Source organism: Oryctolagus cuniculus, chromosome 1, assembly GCF_051225735.1.
Source record: "Oryctolagus cuniculus isolate XC-2025 breed Fujian yellow rabbit chromosome 1, ASM5122573v1, whole genome shotgun sequence".
NCBI classification, from domain to species: domain Eukaryota; kingdom Metazoa; phylum Chordata; class Mammalia; order Lagomorpha; family Leporidae; genus Oryctolagus; species Oryctolagus cuniculus.
The window spans coordinates 134,082,799-134,101,803 of record NC_142867.1 but is presented as its reverse complement, the minus strand read 5'-3'; the positions used below and the strand labels follow the sequence as shown (position 1 = coordinate 134,101,803).

Sequence of the window (19,005 nt, the reverse complement as noted above, 5' to 3'; positions counted from 1 at the left end):
AAGACTCTTTGGTCTTGTGTCCTAAGAGGGAAAAATTACTGCTGCTATATGTGTAACTCATTTGTATACTTTGCAAATACTCATAAATCTCAACTTATAGGCTTGTTGATCACTACTGGCTGGGCTTTTCCACTATACTCTGTTGTCTGAATAATGCCTCATTCTTGGATCCATCCCTTTCATTTATCTGCACTTCACTGCAGGTGTTTATAAATCACCAAACTGCCTCCCAACTTTATATCCTTGTGTTCTTTATACATATCTTAAGCATAATCTTTTTAAAAAAATTTTTTTAATTTATTTATTTGAAAGAGTTACAAAGAGGAAGGAGAGGCAGAGAGGGAGAGAGAGAGAGAGAGGTCTTCCATCCGCTGGTTCGCTCACCAGTTGGCTGCAATGGCCAGAGGTGTGCTGATTCGAAGCCAGGAGCCAGGAACTTCCTCCTGGTCTCCCACGCAGGTACATGGGCCACCTTCTACTGCTTTCCCAGGCCATACAGAGAGCTGGATTGGAAGTGGAGTAGCTGGGTCTCGAACTAGTGCCCATACAGGATGTCGGCACTTCAGGCCAGGGTGTTAAGCTGCTGCGCCACAGCGCTGATCCTTTTTTTTTTTTTTTTTTTTTTAAAGATTTATGTATTTATTTGAAAGTCAGAGTTACACACAGAGAGAAGGAAAGGCAGAGAGAAAAAGAGGTTTTCCATCTGCTGGTTCACTCTCCAATTGGCTGCAATGGCCAGAGCTATGCCAGTCCAAAGCCAGGAGCTTCTTCCAGGCCTCCCACGTTGGTATGTAGGCCCAAGGACTTGGGCCATATTCTGCTGCTTTTCCAGGCCATAGCAGAGAGCTGGATCAGAAGTGGAGCAGCCAGGACTAGAACTGGTGCCCATATAGGATGCCAGCACTGCAGGTGGCAGCTTTATTAGCTATGCCACAATGCTGACCCCAGGCATAATCTTTCTTCAGCAGTGTGCTAACTTCTAAGATGCTTTATAGGCAAAGAGATAGTGGGGTCATTGATTTTCTCTGAGCCTTTACCCTAAGTGCGTTATTTTATGAAGCTGATTCTGGGTGATATGTAAACTTTGCCGGATCAGAAGTTAAGGCGCAGAGGTTGTTAGAGAAGTTGGGTTGTCACTGCCACTTTTACTGTGCCCTTCCCTGCAACCCATGCCTGCCTTTGGGTTCTGTTTTTAGTCTTACAATGAGGCTGTAGTAATGCAATAAAGGAATTAACTTTTAATTTTTCTTTTTTTTTTTGACAAACATTTTTATTTTTATGAATATAAAGAGAATGGATTCCATAAGAACATAATTCCATAAGAACATAACCATACTGCACTATCAGTTTCCCCCTCCTTTCTTTCTTTCTGTTTTGAAAGATTTAAGAAGTTGACTTTTTTCCCCTAACCTAATCTTTACCCCCTCACCTCTAGCCTTTGTGTCCATTTGTTCCTATTTTACAATCTGGTACTTTAAGCTCCTCCCCTCCCCTCTTACATCCATGTTTTTGCCTGCCCCACTTCAGTTTCAAAGAAGGAATAATGAATAAAAATCATAAGCTATTGATTCAAAGACAGAACTCTTATCTAGTATGTAATATAGAAAGAAAAACTAGCTGTTTTTTCTTTTTACTAAGGATTTATTTATTGATTAACCTTTCTGGAAGGGCAGCAGGCAATTCTGAGGTCTGTCCTTAGAATGTGAGGGAAGCCACAGAGATATTGCACAGACTCTTTAAAGTCTGTTTTACTCTGAGAGCTATTTCTCCACTTTACTGAGACAGAAAGAATGGAATTCCAATGGTTCTTTTCTGTGTTACTAATTTTTATGATGAGTCTTTTTTTCTCAATGGATAGAGACCTGTCAATTTGGTCTTGAGAAGAAACTTTCAGACACACTGCCTGCAGACGAGATGCATGCTTCTCCACGCCCCCATGGCCTTCCCCTGAGATTCCAGCTTGCCTCCCTGGATCTGCCTGAAGAAGCAGAGGAAAGAGAAGGTTCCCGCCACAGAAAGAACCTCACTAGAACAGTGGTGTGGTTGCTTGGAGGTTCCTGAACAAAAAGTAATCATTTAACAGCACCAAGGGCTTTTTATTTGTTTCACAGGACTCTCTTCCTGGATTTGCTGTAGAGGAAAAATCGCATAAGTTAAAACAAAAATCCTCATCCTTTTCTGCACATTGTTAGTGTTATATGGGTTTGAAACAAAAAATACCACTTAATGTCTTAGAACTCTCTGATGTTAAGAAGCACAAGAATTAAAAATTTTTATTTTATGTTCCTATAAAGCTCAAAACCACTAACATTGTGTATTTGTGAGTGATTTTAAAAATTCTAAATCAATTTCATTGATTGGCTTTGCAGAGTAGGAAAAATAGAATTGGTTTGTTAATTATTTATATAGAGAGACTATGAGAGAATCCATTCATTAGTACCAGTTGTCTGTGATAAGCTTTAGTATGTATGAAACTATATACTTTTGATTTTATGACCTATGTCCACTTGAAGTTTTGAAAGAAAACAAACAATAATGGTTGCAATTTTTATTTGAAAGGCAGAACTACAGAAGAAAGGCAGAGGCAGAAGCAGAAGCACGGAAGTCTTCCATGCACTGGTTCAGTCCCTAGATGGCTGCAACAGCAGAAGCTGAACCAATCCAAAGCCAGGAGCCAGGAGCTTCCTCCAGGTCTCCCACATGGGTGCAGCAGCTCAAAGACTTGGGCCATCTTCTACTGCTTTCCCAGGCCACAGCAGAGTGCTGGATTGGAAATGGAGCAGCTGGTACCTAAACCAGTGCCCACATGGGATGCCAGCACTGCAGGAGGTGGCTTTACCCACTATGCCATAGTGCTGGCCCCTGCAGTTCACTTTACAACAGAAATATTTATTTCTGAGTCTTTTCATATATTTCTGAGAAGATGATGTCTGATTTTTTTGGAGTTCTGTTTTGGCTCTTGGCTATTTTGTATGCAGAGTTTCTTAAAAGGACCTGCATTGTTAACATACATACTTGGGCCAATAAAGTCCTAACAGGAAACATCTGTGTTTAAAGTTAGATGCATGTTCATCATTCTGATAACATGTTTTGCTGCTGTTCAGTCTGTGACAGTGAGACATTTATATAAAAATCATGAGTTTAGTATGTGGTTACCCCACAAGGAATCTTATCTTGTCTGAATCTGAATCATTTTGATAGCCACTTGTTCTCAAGTTGCTAAATATTCTCTTTATTTGTATTTAAAGACTATTAGTGCCACAAAATTTTTCTTACTGTAAGTTGATTCCAGATAAGAAATTTAAAAATTCATACCTTGACTAGATGTTTTACTTTGTAACCATCATAGACTAGGAGGAGTTATAAACCATTAACCCTTATTTTTCTAAAATAAGAGACTGGGATTAACATGAGTATATAAAGAATTTAGAATAAAACATCTACCAACATCGTGGAGTTTGTCTCCATTTCAAAGCTTTTAATAACTTTGAGGTAGGAAATGCTATTTTGAGGCAATATAATTCACAAACAAACAAAAGACATTTTAGGATATTTTCCTTCAATATAAGTTAGATACTGTTAGGAAGTTCTAAATTATTTTGTGAGTAAATTATAATTCCTTTTCACCACTGCATTTGAGTAGAAACATAAGCTCTTTTTTTTTTTTTTAAAGATTTATTTATTTATTTGAAAGTCAGAGTTACACAGTGAGAGGAGAGGCAGAGAGAGAGAGAGAAAGAGAGAGAGAGAGAGGTCCTCCATCTGATGATTCACTCCTCAACTGGCTGAAAGACTAGAGCTGTGGCAATTCAAAGCTTGGAGCCAGGAGCCTCCTCTGGGTCTCCCACACGGGTGCAGGGACCCAAGGGCTTAGGCCATCTTGTACTGCTCTCCCAGGCCATAGCAGAGAACTGGACAGGAAGTGGAACAGCCGGGTCTCAAATCAGCGCCCACATGGGATGACAGCACCTCAGGCCAAGGTGTCAACCTGCTGTGCCACAGCACCAGCCCTGAAACAAGCTTTTATAATCAACTATGTTTAAAACATATACTCCGGGGCTAGCACTGTGACATAGCAGTTGTATAGCCACCTCCTGCAGTGCTAGCATCCCATATAGAGGCTGGTTCGAGTCCTGGCTGCTCTACTTCTGATGCAGCTCTTTGCTATGGCCTAGGAAAGCAGTACAAGGTGGCCCAGGTCCTTGGACCCCTGCATTCATGTGGGAGATCTGGAAGAAGCTCCTGACTCCTGCCTTCATATCAGCAAATCTGACCGTTGTGGCCATCTGGGAATGAACCAACAGATGGAAGACCTCCCTCTGTCTCTCCCTCTACCTCTCTGTAACTCTTTTGAATAAATAAATAAATCTTAAAAAAATATACTCATGTATATTTTGTATTAAAAATAACATTATTTTATAAAGTTTAGATACATCTTGTTCAATACAAGCCTATGCATTTTTTAAGTACCATATTCTTATATTAGAACAGTATAAAATAAAAATGTCATTCCCTTTTTCTATACTAGTCATACTTCCCATAACAAAGTACTCTTGAAAGTTTCATACATTCTCTTCTGAAACTTCTATACACCTATATTCAAGGGTACTTAGGTGCATCATGAAAAACTGAATTTAAATGATTGTTTGCTTTGCTGTAATAAATTTTGAAGGCCATGCATACAATAAAACTTCAAAAATGTTTGTAGAACGTGTACTTGAATGGATTTCAATTTTTCCACCAAAATAATGTTATCTATTAATTCCACTTTCCATGAACCTTTTGAAGTACCTTTATGAAAATATATAAGCATGGGGCTGGCATTGTGGTCTAACAGGTTAAGTCTCTCGGGGCTGGCACTGTGGCATAGCAGGTTGGAGTGCTGGTCTACAGTGCAGGCATCCCATATGGGCACCAGTTTGAGAACCAGCTGCTCCACTTCTGATCTAGCTCTCTGCTGATGTACCTGGGAAAGCAGCAGAGGATGGCCCAAGTTTTTGGGCCCCTGGACCCATGTGGGAGACCCAGAAGCTCCTGGCTCCTGATCAGCTCAGTACTGGCCATTTTGGCCATTTGGGGAGTGAATGAGTGGATGGAAGACCTCTTTCTCTGTCTCTATCTTACCCTGTAACTCTTTCAAATAAATAAAATAAATCTTAAAAAAGAAAAAAAAGCTGCTAATGGGTTACGTCTCTACCTTTGATCTCTTATGGGCACCAGTTCACTTCCTGGCTGCTCCAGTTCTGATCCAACTTCCTGCTAATGTGTCTGGGAAAACAGTAAAAAATGGTCAAAGTCCTTGGCTCCTTTGCCCATGTGGGAGACCAAGATGAAGTTCCCCTAGCTCCTTGCTTCAGCCTAGCCCAGCCCAATATTGGCCCAATTTGAAGAGTGAGCCAGCATATGTAAAATTTCTCTCTGCCTTATGAATGAAATGAAAATGAGTGAATAAAATTTTTAAAAAAGATATTATGTATGTGTCTTTTTTCTTTACAAAGGGGCATTTTCTTCTGTACCTTGTTTTACATAAAAGCACTTTGTTCCTAAATCATTTTCATACCATTAAATATTTAGTATTCTATTGTATAGATATACCATAATGTATTTTACCAATTCCCTACAATATACATTTTGGTTGTTTCTGTTTTACTCCTATCATGAACAATATTACAAAAAACCTTATAGTCTTTATGTATTTGACCAAATATATAAGATAAATATTCCCTTATGGGAACCCAGATTGAGTTCTGGGCTCTTGGCTTTGGCTTGTCACATCCTCAGTCATTGCAGCTATTTGGGTAGTGAACCAGTGGATGGAAGATCTCTCCCTCTGTAAATCTGCCTTTCAAATTAAATAAATTTTTTAAAAAGAATCCGTTTTTTTTGGCAAAAGCTAGTTGCTGAAAACCCAATCCTGATTTTCCATGCATTTCCTGAACCTAATCACTTGAGCCATTACCACAGCTTCCCAGAGGCCACATGAATAGGAAGCTGGCATCAGGAGCTGTATCCATATCCAGGAACTGAACTCAGGTACTCCAGTGAAGGACACGAGCTTTCTTCCTATTAGGCTTAGTAACCCACCCCTAGTCTGTATTTCAACTGTGAGACAGGTACAAGGTTGGCGACCCTGTGTGTAATTTGACAGTAGTATTAACAATGAATAGACCAGTATAAGGACCCTTCCATGTATTTCCAGAATACCAGTTTATCTGATAGTAAATCATATAAGGGCTGATCAGAAAGTTCAGATGGAAAGACCACGTTGATTTGTTGATTGTTGGGTTAGGTATTTCATTAATCACTAACAGTGCTGGAGGATATTATCTCTTGTTTTTTATTCTGTTATACATGGAACTGTGTTCCAATTTCATTTTCAGATAATCCATGTTAGTAAATAAAAACAGTTCTGATTTTTAAAATTTTATTTACATAATTTTTAATTAATCTGTACTAGTGATATATATAGTGCAATATTTGAATACATATACACAATAGAAACTGATTAAGCTATGCAGCTAGTATTTCCATTTTTATCTTTTTTTGAGGAACAACCATACTGTTCTCACCCACAATGTATAAGGGTTTTCTTTTCTCAAATCCTTTCTAGCATTTGCTATTTTTTATCTTTTTGGAATAAGATGACATAATATTGTAGTTTTTTTCTTTCTATTAGTTTATTTGTTTATTAAAGATTTGTTTATTTGAAAGGCAAGGTTACAGAGAGAGAGGGAAAGAGAGAGATCTCTCATCTGCTGGCTCACTCCCCAAAGAGTCACAACAGCTGGGGCTGGGCCAGGCTGATATCAGGAGCTTCATCCAGGTCTTTCCTATGAGAAGCGGAGTCCTAATTTCTTGTGCTATCTTCTGCTTTCCCAGGTGCATTAGCAGAGAGCTGAATTGGAAGTGGAATAGCCTAGACTCAAACTAGCGCTCACATGGTTCACAGCTTAACCCAGTGTGCCACAATGTCAGCCGCTTTCCCTAGCAAGCAATTCCTCCCTCCCTCCCTCCCTCCCTTCTCTTTTGTCTTATCTTCTCTCCTCTCCTCTCCCCTCTCCCCTCTCCTCTCTCCTCTCTCCTTTCCTTCCCTTCCTCTTGCTCTTTCTTTCAAAGATTTACTTATTTTATTTGAAAGTCAGAATTAGAGGAGAGGCAGAGGGGGGGGAGGGAGATCTTCCATCTGCTGATTCACCCCCCCAATTGGCCACAATGGCCAAAGCTGCACTGATCTGAAGCCAGGAGCTTCTTCCAGGTCTCCCACATGGGTGCAGGGTGCCAAGGACTTTGGCCATCTTCTACTGCTTTCCCCAGGCCTCAGCAGAGAGCTGGATTGGAAGTGGAGCAGCTGGGTCTTGAACTGGTGCCCATATGATTTGCCAGTGCCTCAGGCTAGGGTGTTAACCCGCTGTGCCACCGCGCTGGCCCCCCTATTAATTTAAATTGCTCCAAATAGCCATTAATGTTGACATCCACTTCATTTCCTTTTCTCTCTGGTTTTATTCAATTCATTGAAGTTTTATTTTTGTTCCCACTATTCTTCTCAAATGGCTCTTCCCAAGGGCATTGGTGATTATTGTGTTGGTTAAATGCAATTTATGGGGGCTGGCGCTGTGGCATAGTGGGTAAAGCCACCATCTGCACTACCGGCATCCTATATGGATGCCAGTTTGAGTCCTGGCTGCTCCTCTTCTAATCCAGCTCTCTGCTATGTCCTGGGAAAGCTCTGACTATTGTGGCCAGTTGGGGAGTGAACCAGTGGGTGGAGAATCTCTCTCTCTCTGCCTCTCCTTCTCTCTAACTCTTTCAAATAAATAAATAAATCTTAAAAAATGCAATTTATGCTTTTAATTCCTCATATACTGAGTGCATGTCATTCACATAATATTTATTAAAGTTCTATGTGCCCAACCCTCTTCTAGGTACAGAATCCAGGCATTTTTTAAGGGTTAATATGACAACTTGGTAATAAGAAAATATAATTTCATTAAGAATAAATTATATTATCAAAGTGAGGCAGAATAATGGGATATAGAACTAATGAGAACAAAGAGAACTAATGAGAACAAAGAACATGGTTAGAAGTCAGCATCTGACACATTTCCTAGCTCCCTCCTCAAACACTCCCTTCCTCAGCATACATTGTGTCTCATTTCCCTGGCTTTTCTCTATACTTCTGATTACTCCGTTTCAGTGCATCTGCAGTCTCTCCTACCTAAAATTAAATATTGGTATTGCTCTTATGTTTACTATTGCAGTGCTTTAATACTAGCTGCATAGCTTAATCAGTTTCTATTGTATATATGTATTCAAATAATGTAGTGCCTAAGTAATCTCTTCTACTCCTCATGACTTCATACTTTATATTAAAGAAATTTACATTTCTCCTGAGTATAGAACTCACATATGCAGCTGTAACCTTCATAGGGCTCCTCAAAATCAATATGGGAAAAATTAAAAGTAATCTTGTCTGTCTGAAAATTCTTATATCAGAATATGTCACCAACATTCAACCTCCTATACAAAGCAAATATTTGGGAATCATCAGTTATTCCATTTTTGTCATTCACTTATCCATGCCTGGCCAATTCTATTCCTTAGGTGTTTTTCAAATCTCTTCATTCCACCTGCCACCTCCGTGGTCCCACCTTCCTTATGTCCACTGTCTCCTACACAATTGGAAAAGTACTAATTATCTAACATGGCTCACACTCTTGCTCTCAACTTCAATTCATTTGCAAACAGAATGTAAAACTCCATAGCAGTCACCTTATTTCATCTTCATACCTTCACCTATGTCACATGCCTCTGCCTCATCTCACCTCTGCCTGCCTCTCCATCTTCATCTTTGTCATTGGCCTCTGACCCCATCTCTGCTTTAATCATTGAGAACTTTGCTCTGTTCCTGGCCTATGCCTTGCCTTTAGCATACTACTTGGCATGTAGTAGCTTGTGAAAACTGCAGACTGCATAAATGAAAGCATTTTTTGAGGGTTGTGATTCCTTGGAAGAACTTAGTAAGAAACAGAAGGAATTAAAAATGAAACAAAACAAACAAAACTATCCTTAGTAAATAGAAGGTCTACTATTTTTATAAGCAACAGAGAAGAGGCTAAATAGGAGTTTAGTAGAAGGAAAGCTGTGAGACCCAAAATAGTGGCAAAGACAAACAAGCACTGGTGAGGGTTTTAACAAGCCTATTAGGAAAAAAAGGTTTTCTTTACCTCCATGTAGACTCTGCTCTCTGAAGTTGAACAGGGTCCTCTATACCCACTTGTTGCACAGACAAAAACCTGATCATTGCATTCTCTCACAGGTGTTGAGGCCTGATACTGTGTTTGATTTACATTTACCTAATTGCTAGTGACATTGAGTGTATTCACATATGTTTTGATCATTTACATTTCTTCCTCAGAGAAATGTCTATTAAGATCCTTGCCCATTTCTTAACTGTATTTTTTATTTACTGTTTTGGAGTCTTTCAATTCTATATATGTTCTGGATATCAATCCTTTGTCATATTCAGAGTTTTCAAATGTTTTCTGCAGTATCTCATCACTCTGATGATTACTTCACTGTGAAGAATGTATCTTAGTTTGATACAACCAAATTAGTCTGTTTTTATTTTTGTTACTTGTGCTTTTGGAATCTCACTCAAAAACTTTTCTATGCCAATGTTTTACAGTTTCCTCTGTATTTACTTAATTTTTGTTCTAATATTTGGATTTTTAATTCATTATGAGTTGACTTTTACAAAGTGTAAGATTGTTGGGGTATGTCTTCTGGAACATTTGCTAAAGAAATTCTTCTTTCTCCAGGGTATTTTGGTTCTTTTGTTAAGGATGAATTGTCTGGGGAAATGTGGGTTTGTTTCTTTCTATTTTGTTCCATTTTCTGTTTTCAAGCCAGTGCTTACACTGCTTCCATAATATGTCTTGAAATCAGATACTGTGATGCATGCAGATTTGTTATGTTGTTCCAGATCGCTTTGACTATGTGGGGATTTTCTGATTTCAAATGAACTTTAGGTTTGTTTTTTCTAGTTCTGTGAATTTCTTTTCTTTCTTTCTTTTTTTTTTTTTTTTATTTGAGAGGTAGAGTTACAGACAGACAGAGGAGGAGATGGAGAGAATGGTCTTCCATCTGGTGGTTCACTCCTGAAATGGCTGCAACAACTGGAGCTGAGCCAATATGAAGCCAGGAGCTTCTGCCAGGTCTCCCACATGGGTATAGCGGTCCAAGCACTTGGGCTATCTTCTACTGCTTTCCCAGGCCATAGCAGAGAGCTGGATCAGAAGAAGAATAGCCGGGACATGAGCCAGCACCCATATGGGATGCCAGCATCACAGGCAGAGGCCCAGCCTACCACACCACAATGCCAGCTGAATTTATTTTCTTTTTAAAAAGATTTTTCTATTTGAAAGGCAGAGTGACAGAGAGAGCCAGAGAATCAAAATTTTTCATCTGCTGGTTTACTTCCCCAATGGCAACAATGGCTGGGGCTGAGCCAAGTCAAATCCAGAGTCTGGAACTTCATCTAGATCCCCCACATTGGTGGCAGGGACCGAGGAACTTGGGTCATCTTCTCCTGCTTTCCCAAGCACATTAGCTGGGAGCTGGATGAAAAGCAGAGCTGTCAGGAGTTAACAATTGTTCTTATATGGGATAGTGGTATTGCAGGTGACAGTTTAACCCATTGTGCTATAATACTATCCCCTCTGTGAAAAATTACATTGGTGTTTTGATGCAAATTGGAGTAAATGTACACATTACACTGGACAACATAAAAATTTCAGTCATAACTACTTGTTTCAATCTATGAACATGAGACATCCAATTTTTATATATTTAATTTCTTTCATCATTACTTTGTGATTTTATAGTAGAGGGCTTTCATATTCTGGGTTAAATTTACTGCAAGGTACTTTATTTTTTTGTGACAATTGTAAATATATTTGTTCTTATAATTTATTTCCCACTGAGTTCATTATTATATACAAAGGTGCTACTGATTTTGTTTGTATTTCATGTTGTCAGTTTTACTAAATTCATTTATTAGTTCCAGAATTGTCTTGATAATGTTCTTAGGTTTCTCTCCATATAGAACCATGTTTTCTGCAAGTAGAAATATAAGTTTGAATTCTTACTTTCCTGTTGGAATAGATTTGTTTCTTCTCTTTTCTTTGATTTCATTCATTTGAATCATTTCAGTTTTCTTAGTTTAAGTGGGGCATTAATTTTTCTTTTCAAAAAATCAGCTCTTCATTTTATTAATTTTAATATTACTTAAGATTCTTCTTTATTTCTGCTGTTATTTTTATTACTCACTTTTTCCTATTGCCTTTGGATTTGACTCATTCTTGTTTTTTCTATGCTCTTGAGAAGGGTAGTAGGTTGCTTACTGATATTTTTTTCTTGTGTTTTTAGATGTTTGGCCACCTAAAGTTATAGTTTTTAATTTCCATATTTCCTTGATAACCATGGTAACCTTCTAGTGACTGCAATGAAATGCTGGAAGAAATAAGGATGAATTTATTTGAAGACAAAATACCACAGATTGTATGATTTAAATCATGGAAATTTATTTCTCATAGTTGTGGAGGTTGAACTAAAGGAAGCTCCTGGTTCTTGGCTGCTGGCTGCTGGCTGCTGGCTCCTGACTTTGAATCAGCCCAGCTCCAGCCAATGTGGCCATTTGGCCTCTCAAATACATCTTTAAAAACAAAAACAAAAACAAAAAAACCTATCACATTTGACATTTCTGTTAGTCAAATCTCGCACGGACCACATTACACATAGGAAAGATACATTCTGAAAATCATAAATCTAGTGCATTGAAGCAGATTTTTTTTTTTTTGACAGGCAGAGTGGACAAAGAGAGAGAGAGAGACAGAGAAAGGTCTTCCTTTTCCGTTGGTTCACCCCTCAATGGCCGCTACGTCTGTTGCACCATGCTGATCCGAAGCCAGGAGCCAGGTGCTTCCCCTGGTCTCCCATGTGGGTGCAGGGCCCAAAGACTTGGGCCTTCCTCTACTGCCTTCCCTGGGCCACGGCAGAGAGCTGGACTGGAGGAGGAGCAAATGGGACTAGAACCCAGTGCCCATATGGGATGCCAGTGCCCCAGGCAGAGGATTAACCAAGTGAGACACGGCGCCAGCTCCTATTGCAGAATTTTTAAAAATTGCCATTTCGTGGCACATGTAATCATCTGCAAAGCCCCCCAAACCATAAATAATACCATGAATCAGTTATGAGACTGACATTTGGTTGACTTGAATTATTTTTAGCTAATTTGTCTTTATTATGTGGCAATTACAAATATAATTAATAATTCACTAAACATTATGAGCATTAAAATTGAATGATTCATAGAATTTGGGCATGGTGGTAAATAGCAGTAGAGATGCTTGTTTTAATAAAATTGGTAAGTACTACTTAAAATCAAAACAAAAAAAAAACAAAAAGAAATCAAAATGAGAAGCTATTCTAGAAAAGTCTCAAAGACATACAGGAATTAAAGAAAAACCACAGAAAGTTTATGGTTTAGAAAGAGCAAAGAGACTTGGTGCTATTTAATCCAGGTCTATTTTCTTCTCCTCTGTTCTGACACAATGAAATGGAAATACCAGGATCTCCCTCTTGTCTGCTGCCAATTATGGGAGTTAGGCATCCTTATTTGTTCTCTCTCTAGTTACCTGTGTCCAGGAATTTGTTCAGGGTGAGTGTGGCTAAGAGGTAGTGTCCTATGTTATATGAATGATGGAGGTTCTGTATTTGGAAAGAGAACACATAGATCCATCTTCCATTACATGTCAGGCCCGTAGTAAGCATATCTACAGAAACAGTCCACCACACTTGTGCTGACTTTAGTTTGGAAAACTTTGGAATAGGGAAGATCTCTCTCCCTGTTTTTCAAATAAGTAATTTGATTTAAAAAATAATTAATCCCAGACTCCAACATGGCTCAAAGCCTCCCACATTCTTGAGCCATTGCTTCCCAGATAGTGGGTGGCGATAGGCTATCCTTATGTAGATCATAAATCCATTTACCTAGCAGCATCTTAACAACTCAGCCAAATGCCCACTCATAACTTTCTGAATGACTAAAAATACTCTGTTATTGAGAGTGGTGATATTTACATATAACCGAAATATAATGAATTGCATAAACATTCTTAATATATAAATGACAAAGTTTGTAAATTATGTTTATATCTCATTTTTAGTTAAGAAAATTATATGATTCTTTACATATTTTGAAAATAATACATTTAATTCAAATTTTAAGTAATATTTTGTATTTTACTCCTCCAAACTCAAATCCACATAAAATATGACTTTCCTTCTTTAGGATACCTTGCATGTTTTTAAGAAGACATGGATATGAATTCATGATAAATTAATAGCATAGCAGAAACTGGATAGATAAGATGGAATGGTGACATTAATTTTATCTCTCTTTTTAAAGAATATACTTAAAAAATAAATAAATATAAAACCAAACATGGTCAGACACAAGTAAAGACTAATAATTATATAGTGAGTCAGAAAATACTGACCTCAGGTCTTTTTTTTATTCTAGTACTAAGTTTATTTTTTAAAATGTATATAAAATTAACAAATTTCATGTAATTCAAGTATATGGATTTAAGGCAAAATGATGCTTCCTACCCTATTCTCTTTCTTGCTCATGCTGCACACTCCCTCCTCCATTGGTTGATTTTAATTTTTTAAATGGCATGCTTTCAGTTTATTTTATAATCATAAGCTTTAACTCTCTACAAAAGAAAGAACTCAACAAGTAGTAAGGAGAAAAATCAATGTTCCTCAAGTGTATAGACAAGAGCTACAGACAATAATCAAATCTTAAAATGTCAGTTTCACTCATACACATTATTTTTTTATTCTTTGTATATTAGTTACAATAAATCAGAGAAAACATATGGTATTTGTCTTTTTGGGACTGGATTCTTTGATAAACATAATGGTATCCAATTGCATCCATTTTGTTGAAAAAGAGAGTTTTATTCTCATTGATGGCTTAATAGTATTCCGCTTCGTATATGTACACAACTCATTTTCTTTATCCAATCTCCAGTTGATGGCCATCTGGGTTGATTTCATATCTTAGCTATAGTGAATTGAGCTGCAGTAAACATGGAGGTAGAGAAATATTTCATATGCTGATTTCATTTCATTTTCATAAATTCCTGGGAGTGGGATGGCAGATATGGTACATCTGTTTTCAGAGTTCTGAGGCATCTCCATACTGTCTGCCATAATGGCTATACTAGTTTACATTACCACCAATAATGGATTAGGGTACTTTTTCTCCTACATCCTCACCAGCCTTTATTGTTTGATTTTTTTTTTTTAAATATTTATTTGAAAGGTTGAGTTACAGAGAGGCAGAGGCAAGAGAGAGTCTTCCATCTGCTAATTCACTCCCCAAATGGATGCAGCAGCTAATGCTGGGCCAATCTGGAGCCAGGAGTGTCCTCTGGGTGTCCTCTGGGTCTCCCAAATGGGTGCATGAGCCCAAGCACTTAGGTCATTTTCTGCAGCTTTTCCAGGCATATTAGCAGAGAACTGGTCCAGAAGTGGAGCAGTCAGGACCCAAACCAGCACTGCAGGCAGTGGCTTAACCTGCTACACCACAGCATCTGCCCCTGATTTTTGGTTCTGTATGATAGCCATTCTAATTGGGGTAAGGTGAAAACTCATTGGGGTTTCTATTAGCATTCCCTGATGGCTAGTGATACTGAGCATTTTTTCATGTATCTTTTGGCCATTTGAATTTCATCCTTGAAAAAAATTTCAATATAACAAGAAAAATGCCTGTTGACTGTTTCTTGACTGGATTATTTATTTTGTTGTTGAGTTTCTTGAGCTCATTAGAGATTCTGGATATTGATAGTTTTTCAATTGCATAGTTTGCAAATATTTTCTTCTATGATGTCAGTTTGTTCCTTTTTTTGAGTGTTTATAGTTGAGTATCTTAACTTGATGTAATCTCATTTGATTATTTTTTGCTTTTATTCCTGTGCTTTGTGGGATCTTTCCCAAAAGTCTTTGCCTATGCTAATGTCTTGCAGTTTCCCTGATGTTTTCTTATAGTAGTTTGATTGTATCATATAGACTTAGCTGACTGATCTAATTATGTTTGATTTTTATATAAACTGTAAGGTAGGGATTTTGTTTCATACTACATGTGATGACTAAATTTTCCCAGCACCATTTTTGAAGAGACTGTCCTTTCTCCAGGGATTGCTTTAAGCTTGTTTGTCACAAACTAGTTGGTTATACATGTGTGGATTGATTTCTGAAGATTCTATTCTGTTTCATAGGTCTCTACCTGTCTTTTTGGTGACAATAACAGGCTATTTTAATTATAACTGCCCTGTAGTAGATCTTGAATTGTAGAATTGTGATGTCTCCCACTTTGTTTTTGTTGTTTAAGATTGCTTTAGCATTTCATATCAATTTTTGCATCATTTTCCTCTATCTCTGAGAATATTGTTGGTATTTTAATTGGGATCACACTAAATCTTAAGTTGCTTTTGGGGGGCTGGCCCTGTGGTATAGTAGGTAGAGGCTCCACCTGAAGCATTGGCATCTCATATGGGTGCCAGTTATGTCCCAGCTGCTCCTCTTCTGATCCAGATATCTGCTAATGGCCTGGGAAGGCAGTGGAAGATGGCCCAAGTGCTTGGGCCCCTGTACCCATGTGGGAGACCCTGAGGAAACTCCTGGCTCCTGGGTTCAGATCAGCCCAGCTCTGGCCATTACAGCCATCTGGTTAGTGAACCAGCAGATGGAAAACATCTCTCTCTCTGTCTCTCCCTCTCTCTGTAACTCTGCCTCTCAGAGTTTTAAGAATAAAATAAAATTAAAAATTAAAAATTGCTTTTGGTCGTTTGGGAATTTTGGTGCTATTTGTTCTTCCAATTTATGGACGTGGAAGATTTTTCCTTTTTTGTGTGTTTTCTTCTATTTCTTTAATGTTTTATAAGTTTCCTTATTGAGATCTTTCATACAATTGATTAAATTTATTCAAAGGTAATAAAATTTTTTTGTAGCTATTGTGAATGGCACTGATCTGGTAAGGTCTTTCTCAGCCATGGATTTTTTTGTTTCTATAAAGGTTACTGATTGTGTGTTGATTTTATATCTTGCAACTTTAGCAAACTCTCCTATGAGCTTCAGTAATCTCTTGGTGGAGTCTTTTGGTTTCCCAGTATAGAGGATCATGTCATCTGCAAATAGGGATTATTGAATCTTCTCCTTTCTAATATGTATCCCTTTGGTTTCTTTTTCTTGCATTATTGCTGTGGCTAAAACTTTTAGAACTGTATTGAATAGTAGTGGTGAGAGTGAGCAACTTTATTCCTTTTCTTTTTTTAATAAACAACTATGAGGAACATAATAAAATTTTACACCTTAGAGTAATACAGACCAATCTACGTGAGGGCACAGAAATATCCCAAATACAATTCCACATAAAATGTGGCTTTTCTTCTGTATGATACATTCTATATTTATTTGTGAATGTGGCTTAATTCATGAGAAAATGTGTGTAGCATGTCTTTGACTGAATATAGTTAATTTAGGGAGCAAGGCTTCAGTGCATGTGGGGAAAGGTGGCATGTTATCTCTTTTTATAGAATATATTAATCAGAATATATGATCAAATAACATTGGCTGGTACATTACTACAGATTTCCATTAGTGATAAGTAGCTCAAGATTGATCTCAAATTTTAGTTTTTGTAGTATCCTGAACTAGTCAGTTTCAACTCTATGGTCATCTCTCTCTTTATATCCTGTGGACTATATTTGTCATTCTTCATTCAGTACTAATCTGGTATTAGAGCTCCTCTTTCTAAGTGCTTGAAATATAAATGCCAGTCGTTACTCAGAAGGTATATTTAAAATCCAGAGAAAGGAAGTGAGTTGTAAAAGACCAATCAACAACTGGGTGTGACCTTCCCACTTTCTTTCTTCTCAGGAATTCCCCCAGAATTTTCAACTGCAGTTCCAAAATGAGCAACTCCTGCTGTCGGAAGTATGTGGCTACCACTCTAGGGAGCAATAATTCTTGGAGAGGACAGGGGAATCCAATATTTCATAATACTCCTCTAGTTCTTTAATCCCTGCAGCTTCATTTTCTGTTTGAATCATATGAGGCTGGGAACCAAATGATAATTTTCTTCTGGGTTTGAGGTGAAGTTACTTAAGATGGAAGCTCTCCATGCCAGCTCTCTGCTGTGGCCCGGGAGTGCAGTGGAGGATGGCCCAGGTCCTTGGGCTCTGCACCCGCATGGGAGACCAGGAGAAGCACCTGGCTCCTGGCTTCGGATCAGCGTGATGCGCCGGCCGCAGCGGCCATTGGGAAGTGAACCAACGGCAAAAAGGAAGACCTTTCTCTCTGTCTCTCTCTCACTCTCCACTCTGCCTGTCAAAAAGAAAGAAAAAGAAAAGATGGAAGCTCAAGACTCAGGTCCCTCAATTTGCAGAGTAGTCACTGGAAGACAATTACCAGATCAGGATTGATACAGGAATTTGAACAGCACAATTCATATATTATGCATAGAAAAAATGATCAGTAGCTGTGGGCCAAGAGTCAGTGGACTGTGACACTACCGCTCAAATCCTCAAGAACTTGATCATAATTTCATGCCCATTCTCATTTAGACAGAAAAGGAGTAAAAGCAGGAGCTCCATGATACCCCAATATTTGTCTCTTTGCCTAATTTGTGTCATAAACCACAAATTAAGTGCAGTTCTCAAAAAAAAGCTTTGTTAGATATATATAGATAATTGAATGGAGTAATGATTGATGAATTTCAGAATCTTTTCAATAAAGAATTACTAGATAGTGTTTTAAATATTTGCAAAGATTTTACAAGGCACTCATCCTGTTTTCCAGCCATATTAATCTGATAAGTTATTATTATTTCTCTGTGAAATATGATCCATTGATGGCACACAAAATGTCTTATTAGGTAAAATCAAGCATTGTTTTAAAGGATTAAAAATGAGTTATTCAGGGACTGGTGCTGTGGCACAGTAGGTTAATCCTTTGCCTGAAGCACTGGCATCCCATATGGGTGCTGGTTCTTGTCCCAGCCATTCCTCTTCCATCTAGCTCTCTGATATGACCAGGGAAAGCAGAAAATGGCTCAAGTGCTTGGACCCCTGTACCTGCATCGGAGACCTGGAAGAAGCTTCTGGCTCCTGTCTTCAGAAGGGTTCAGCTTTGACCACTGCAGCCATTTGGGGAGTGAACCAGCAGATGGAAGATCTTTCTCTCTGTTTCTCCCTCTGACTGTCTGTAACTATCTCTTAAATGAATAAATCAAATCTTTAAAAAAAATCAGTCATTAAAGGATCTTAGTTTCTTCTTTGAATATTAAAGTTAAAAGAGTCCTTGGAGTTTTTTCCCTAATATCTGTAGAGGTATTTGAGGATTCTAGAACCATGATTTAATTATGGAAAATAGAAGATAAATATAATGATAATTTCCAAAGATTCTTTCCATGATTAAATTTTTCCACTTATAGTTTGTTTCTTTTACATTTAAATTTGTGAAACCAATAATTAATGAGGAATTGAAGTATTATTTGGGTGTCTCATGTGGCTAGACAAGTTCTTTAGCTGAAAAAGGAATGAACTTTGGGCTCATCCTGTGAGGCCCATACTGTTGGGATGACAGCATTCTTTGACAAGAAGCACCAGAGACAGTTTTGGTGGACATATCCATTTATCAACAATCAGGCACAAGCTTTAAAGGGCAGGCAAAGAGGAGTAGCTAGTTCAGGTTGGCGACACTAATTCTATAGGATAAAGTAGATGCTGGCGCCTCTATGCTTCCCCAATCAGCTTGAAGGTTACATAGCCTACAAAGTCTTTCAGGTGGCCTTTGAGGGTCTGGGCCACACCCAGAAGCTGTTTACCTAGTTGACAATTACAAGGCCCTTCAACAGGAAGTGGGAATGGAGGAAAT

General features: G+C 38.1%; 1 protein-coding gene across 12 annotated transcripts in view; it reads left to right on the top strand.

Moving 5' to 3' along the window:
- The window catches only part of LOC100353215 (zinc finger protein 717), a 54,156-nt gene that overhangs the window by 12,996 nt on the left and 22,155 nt on the right, over positions 1-19,005 (top strand). For 3 of the 12 annotated variants that reach the window (XM_089315236.1, XM_089315248.1, XM_089315245.1), the window contains one exon: positions 1,859-18,375. The exons of the other annotated variants lie outside the window; for them this stretch is intronic. In XM_089315236.1, coding sequence (XP_089171362.1) covers positions 1,859-2,061 — 203 coding nt within the window. In that variant the 3' untranslated portion in view covers positions 2,062-18,375. Of the gene's footprint in view, positions 1-1,858; positions 18,376-19,005 lie in introns of those variants that run through there. 12 annotated transcript variants of the gene reach the window in all.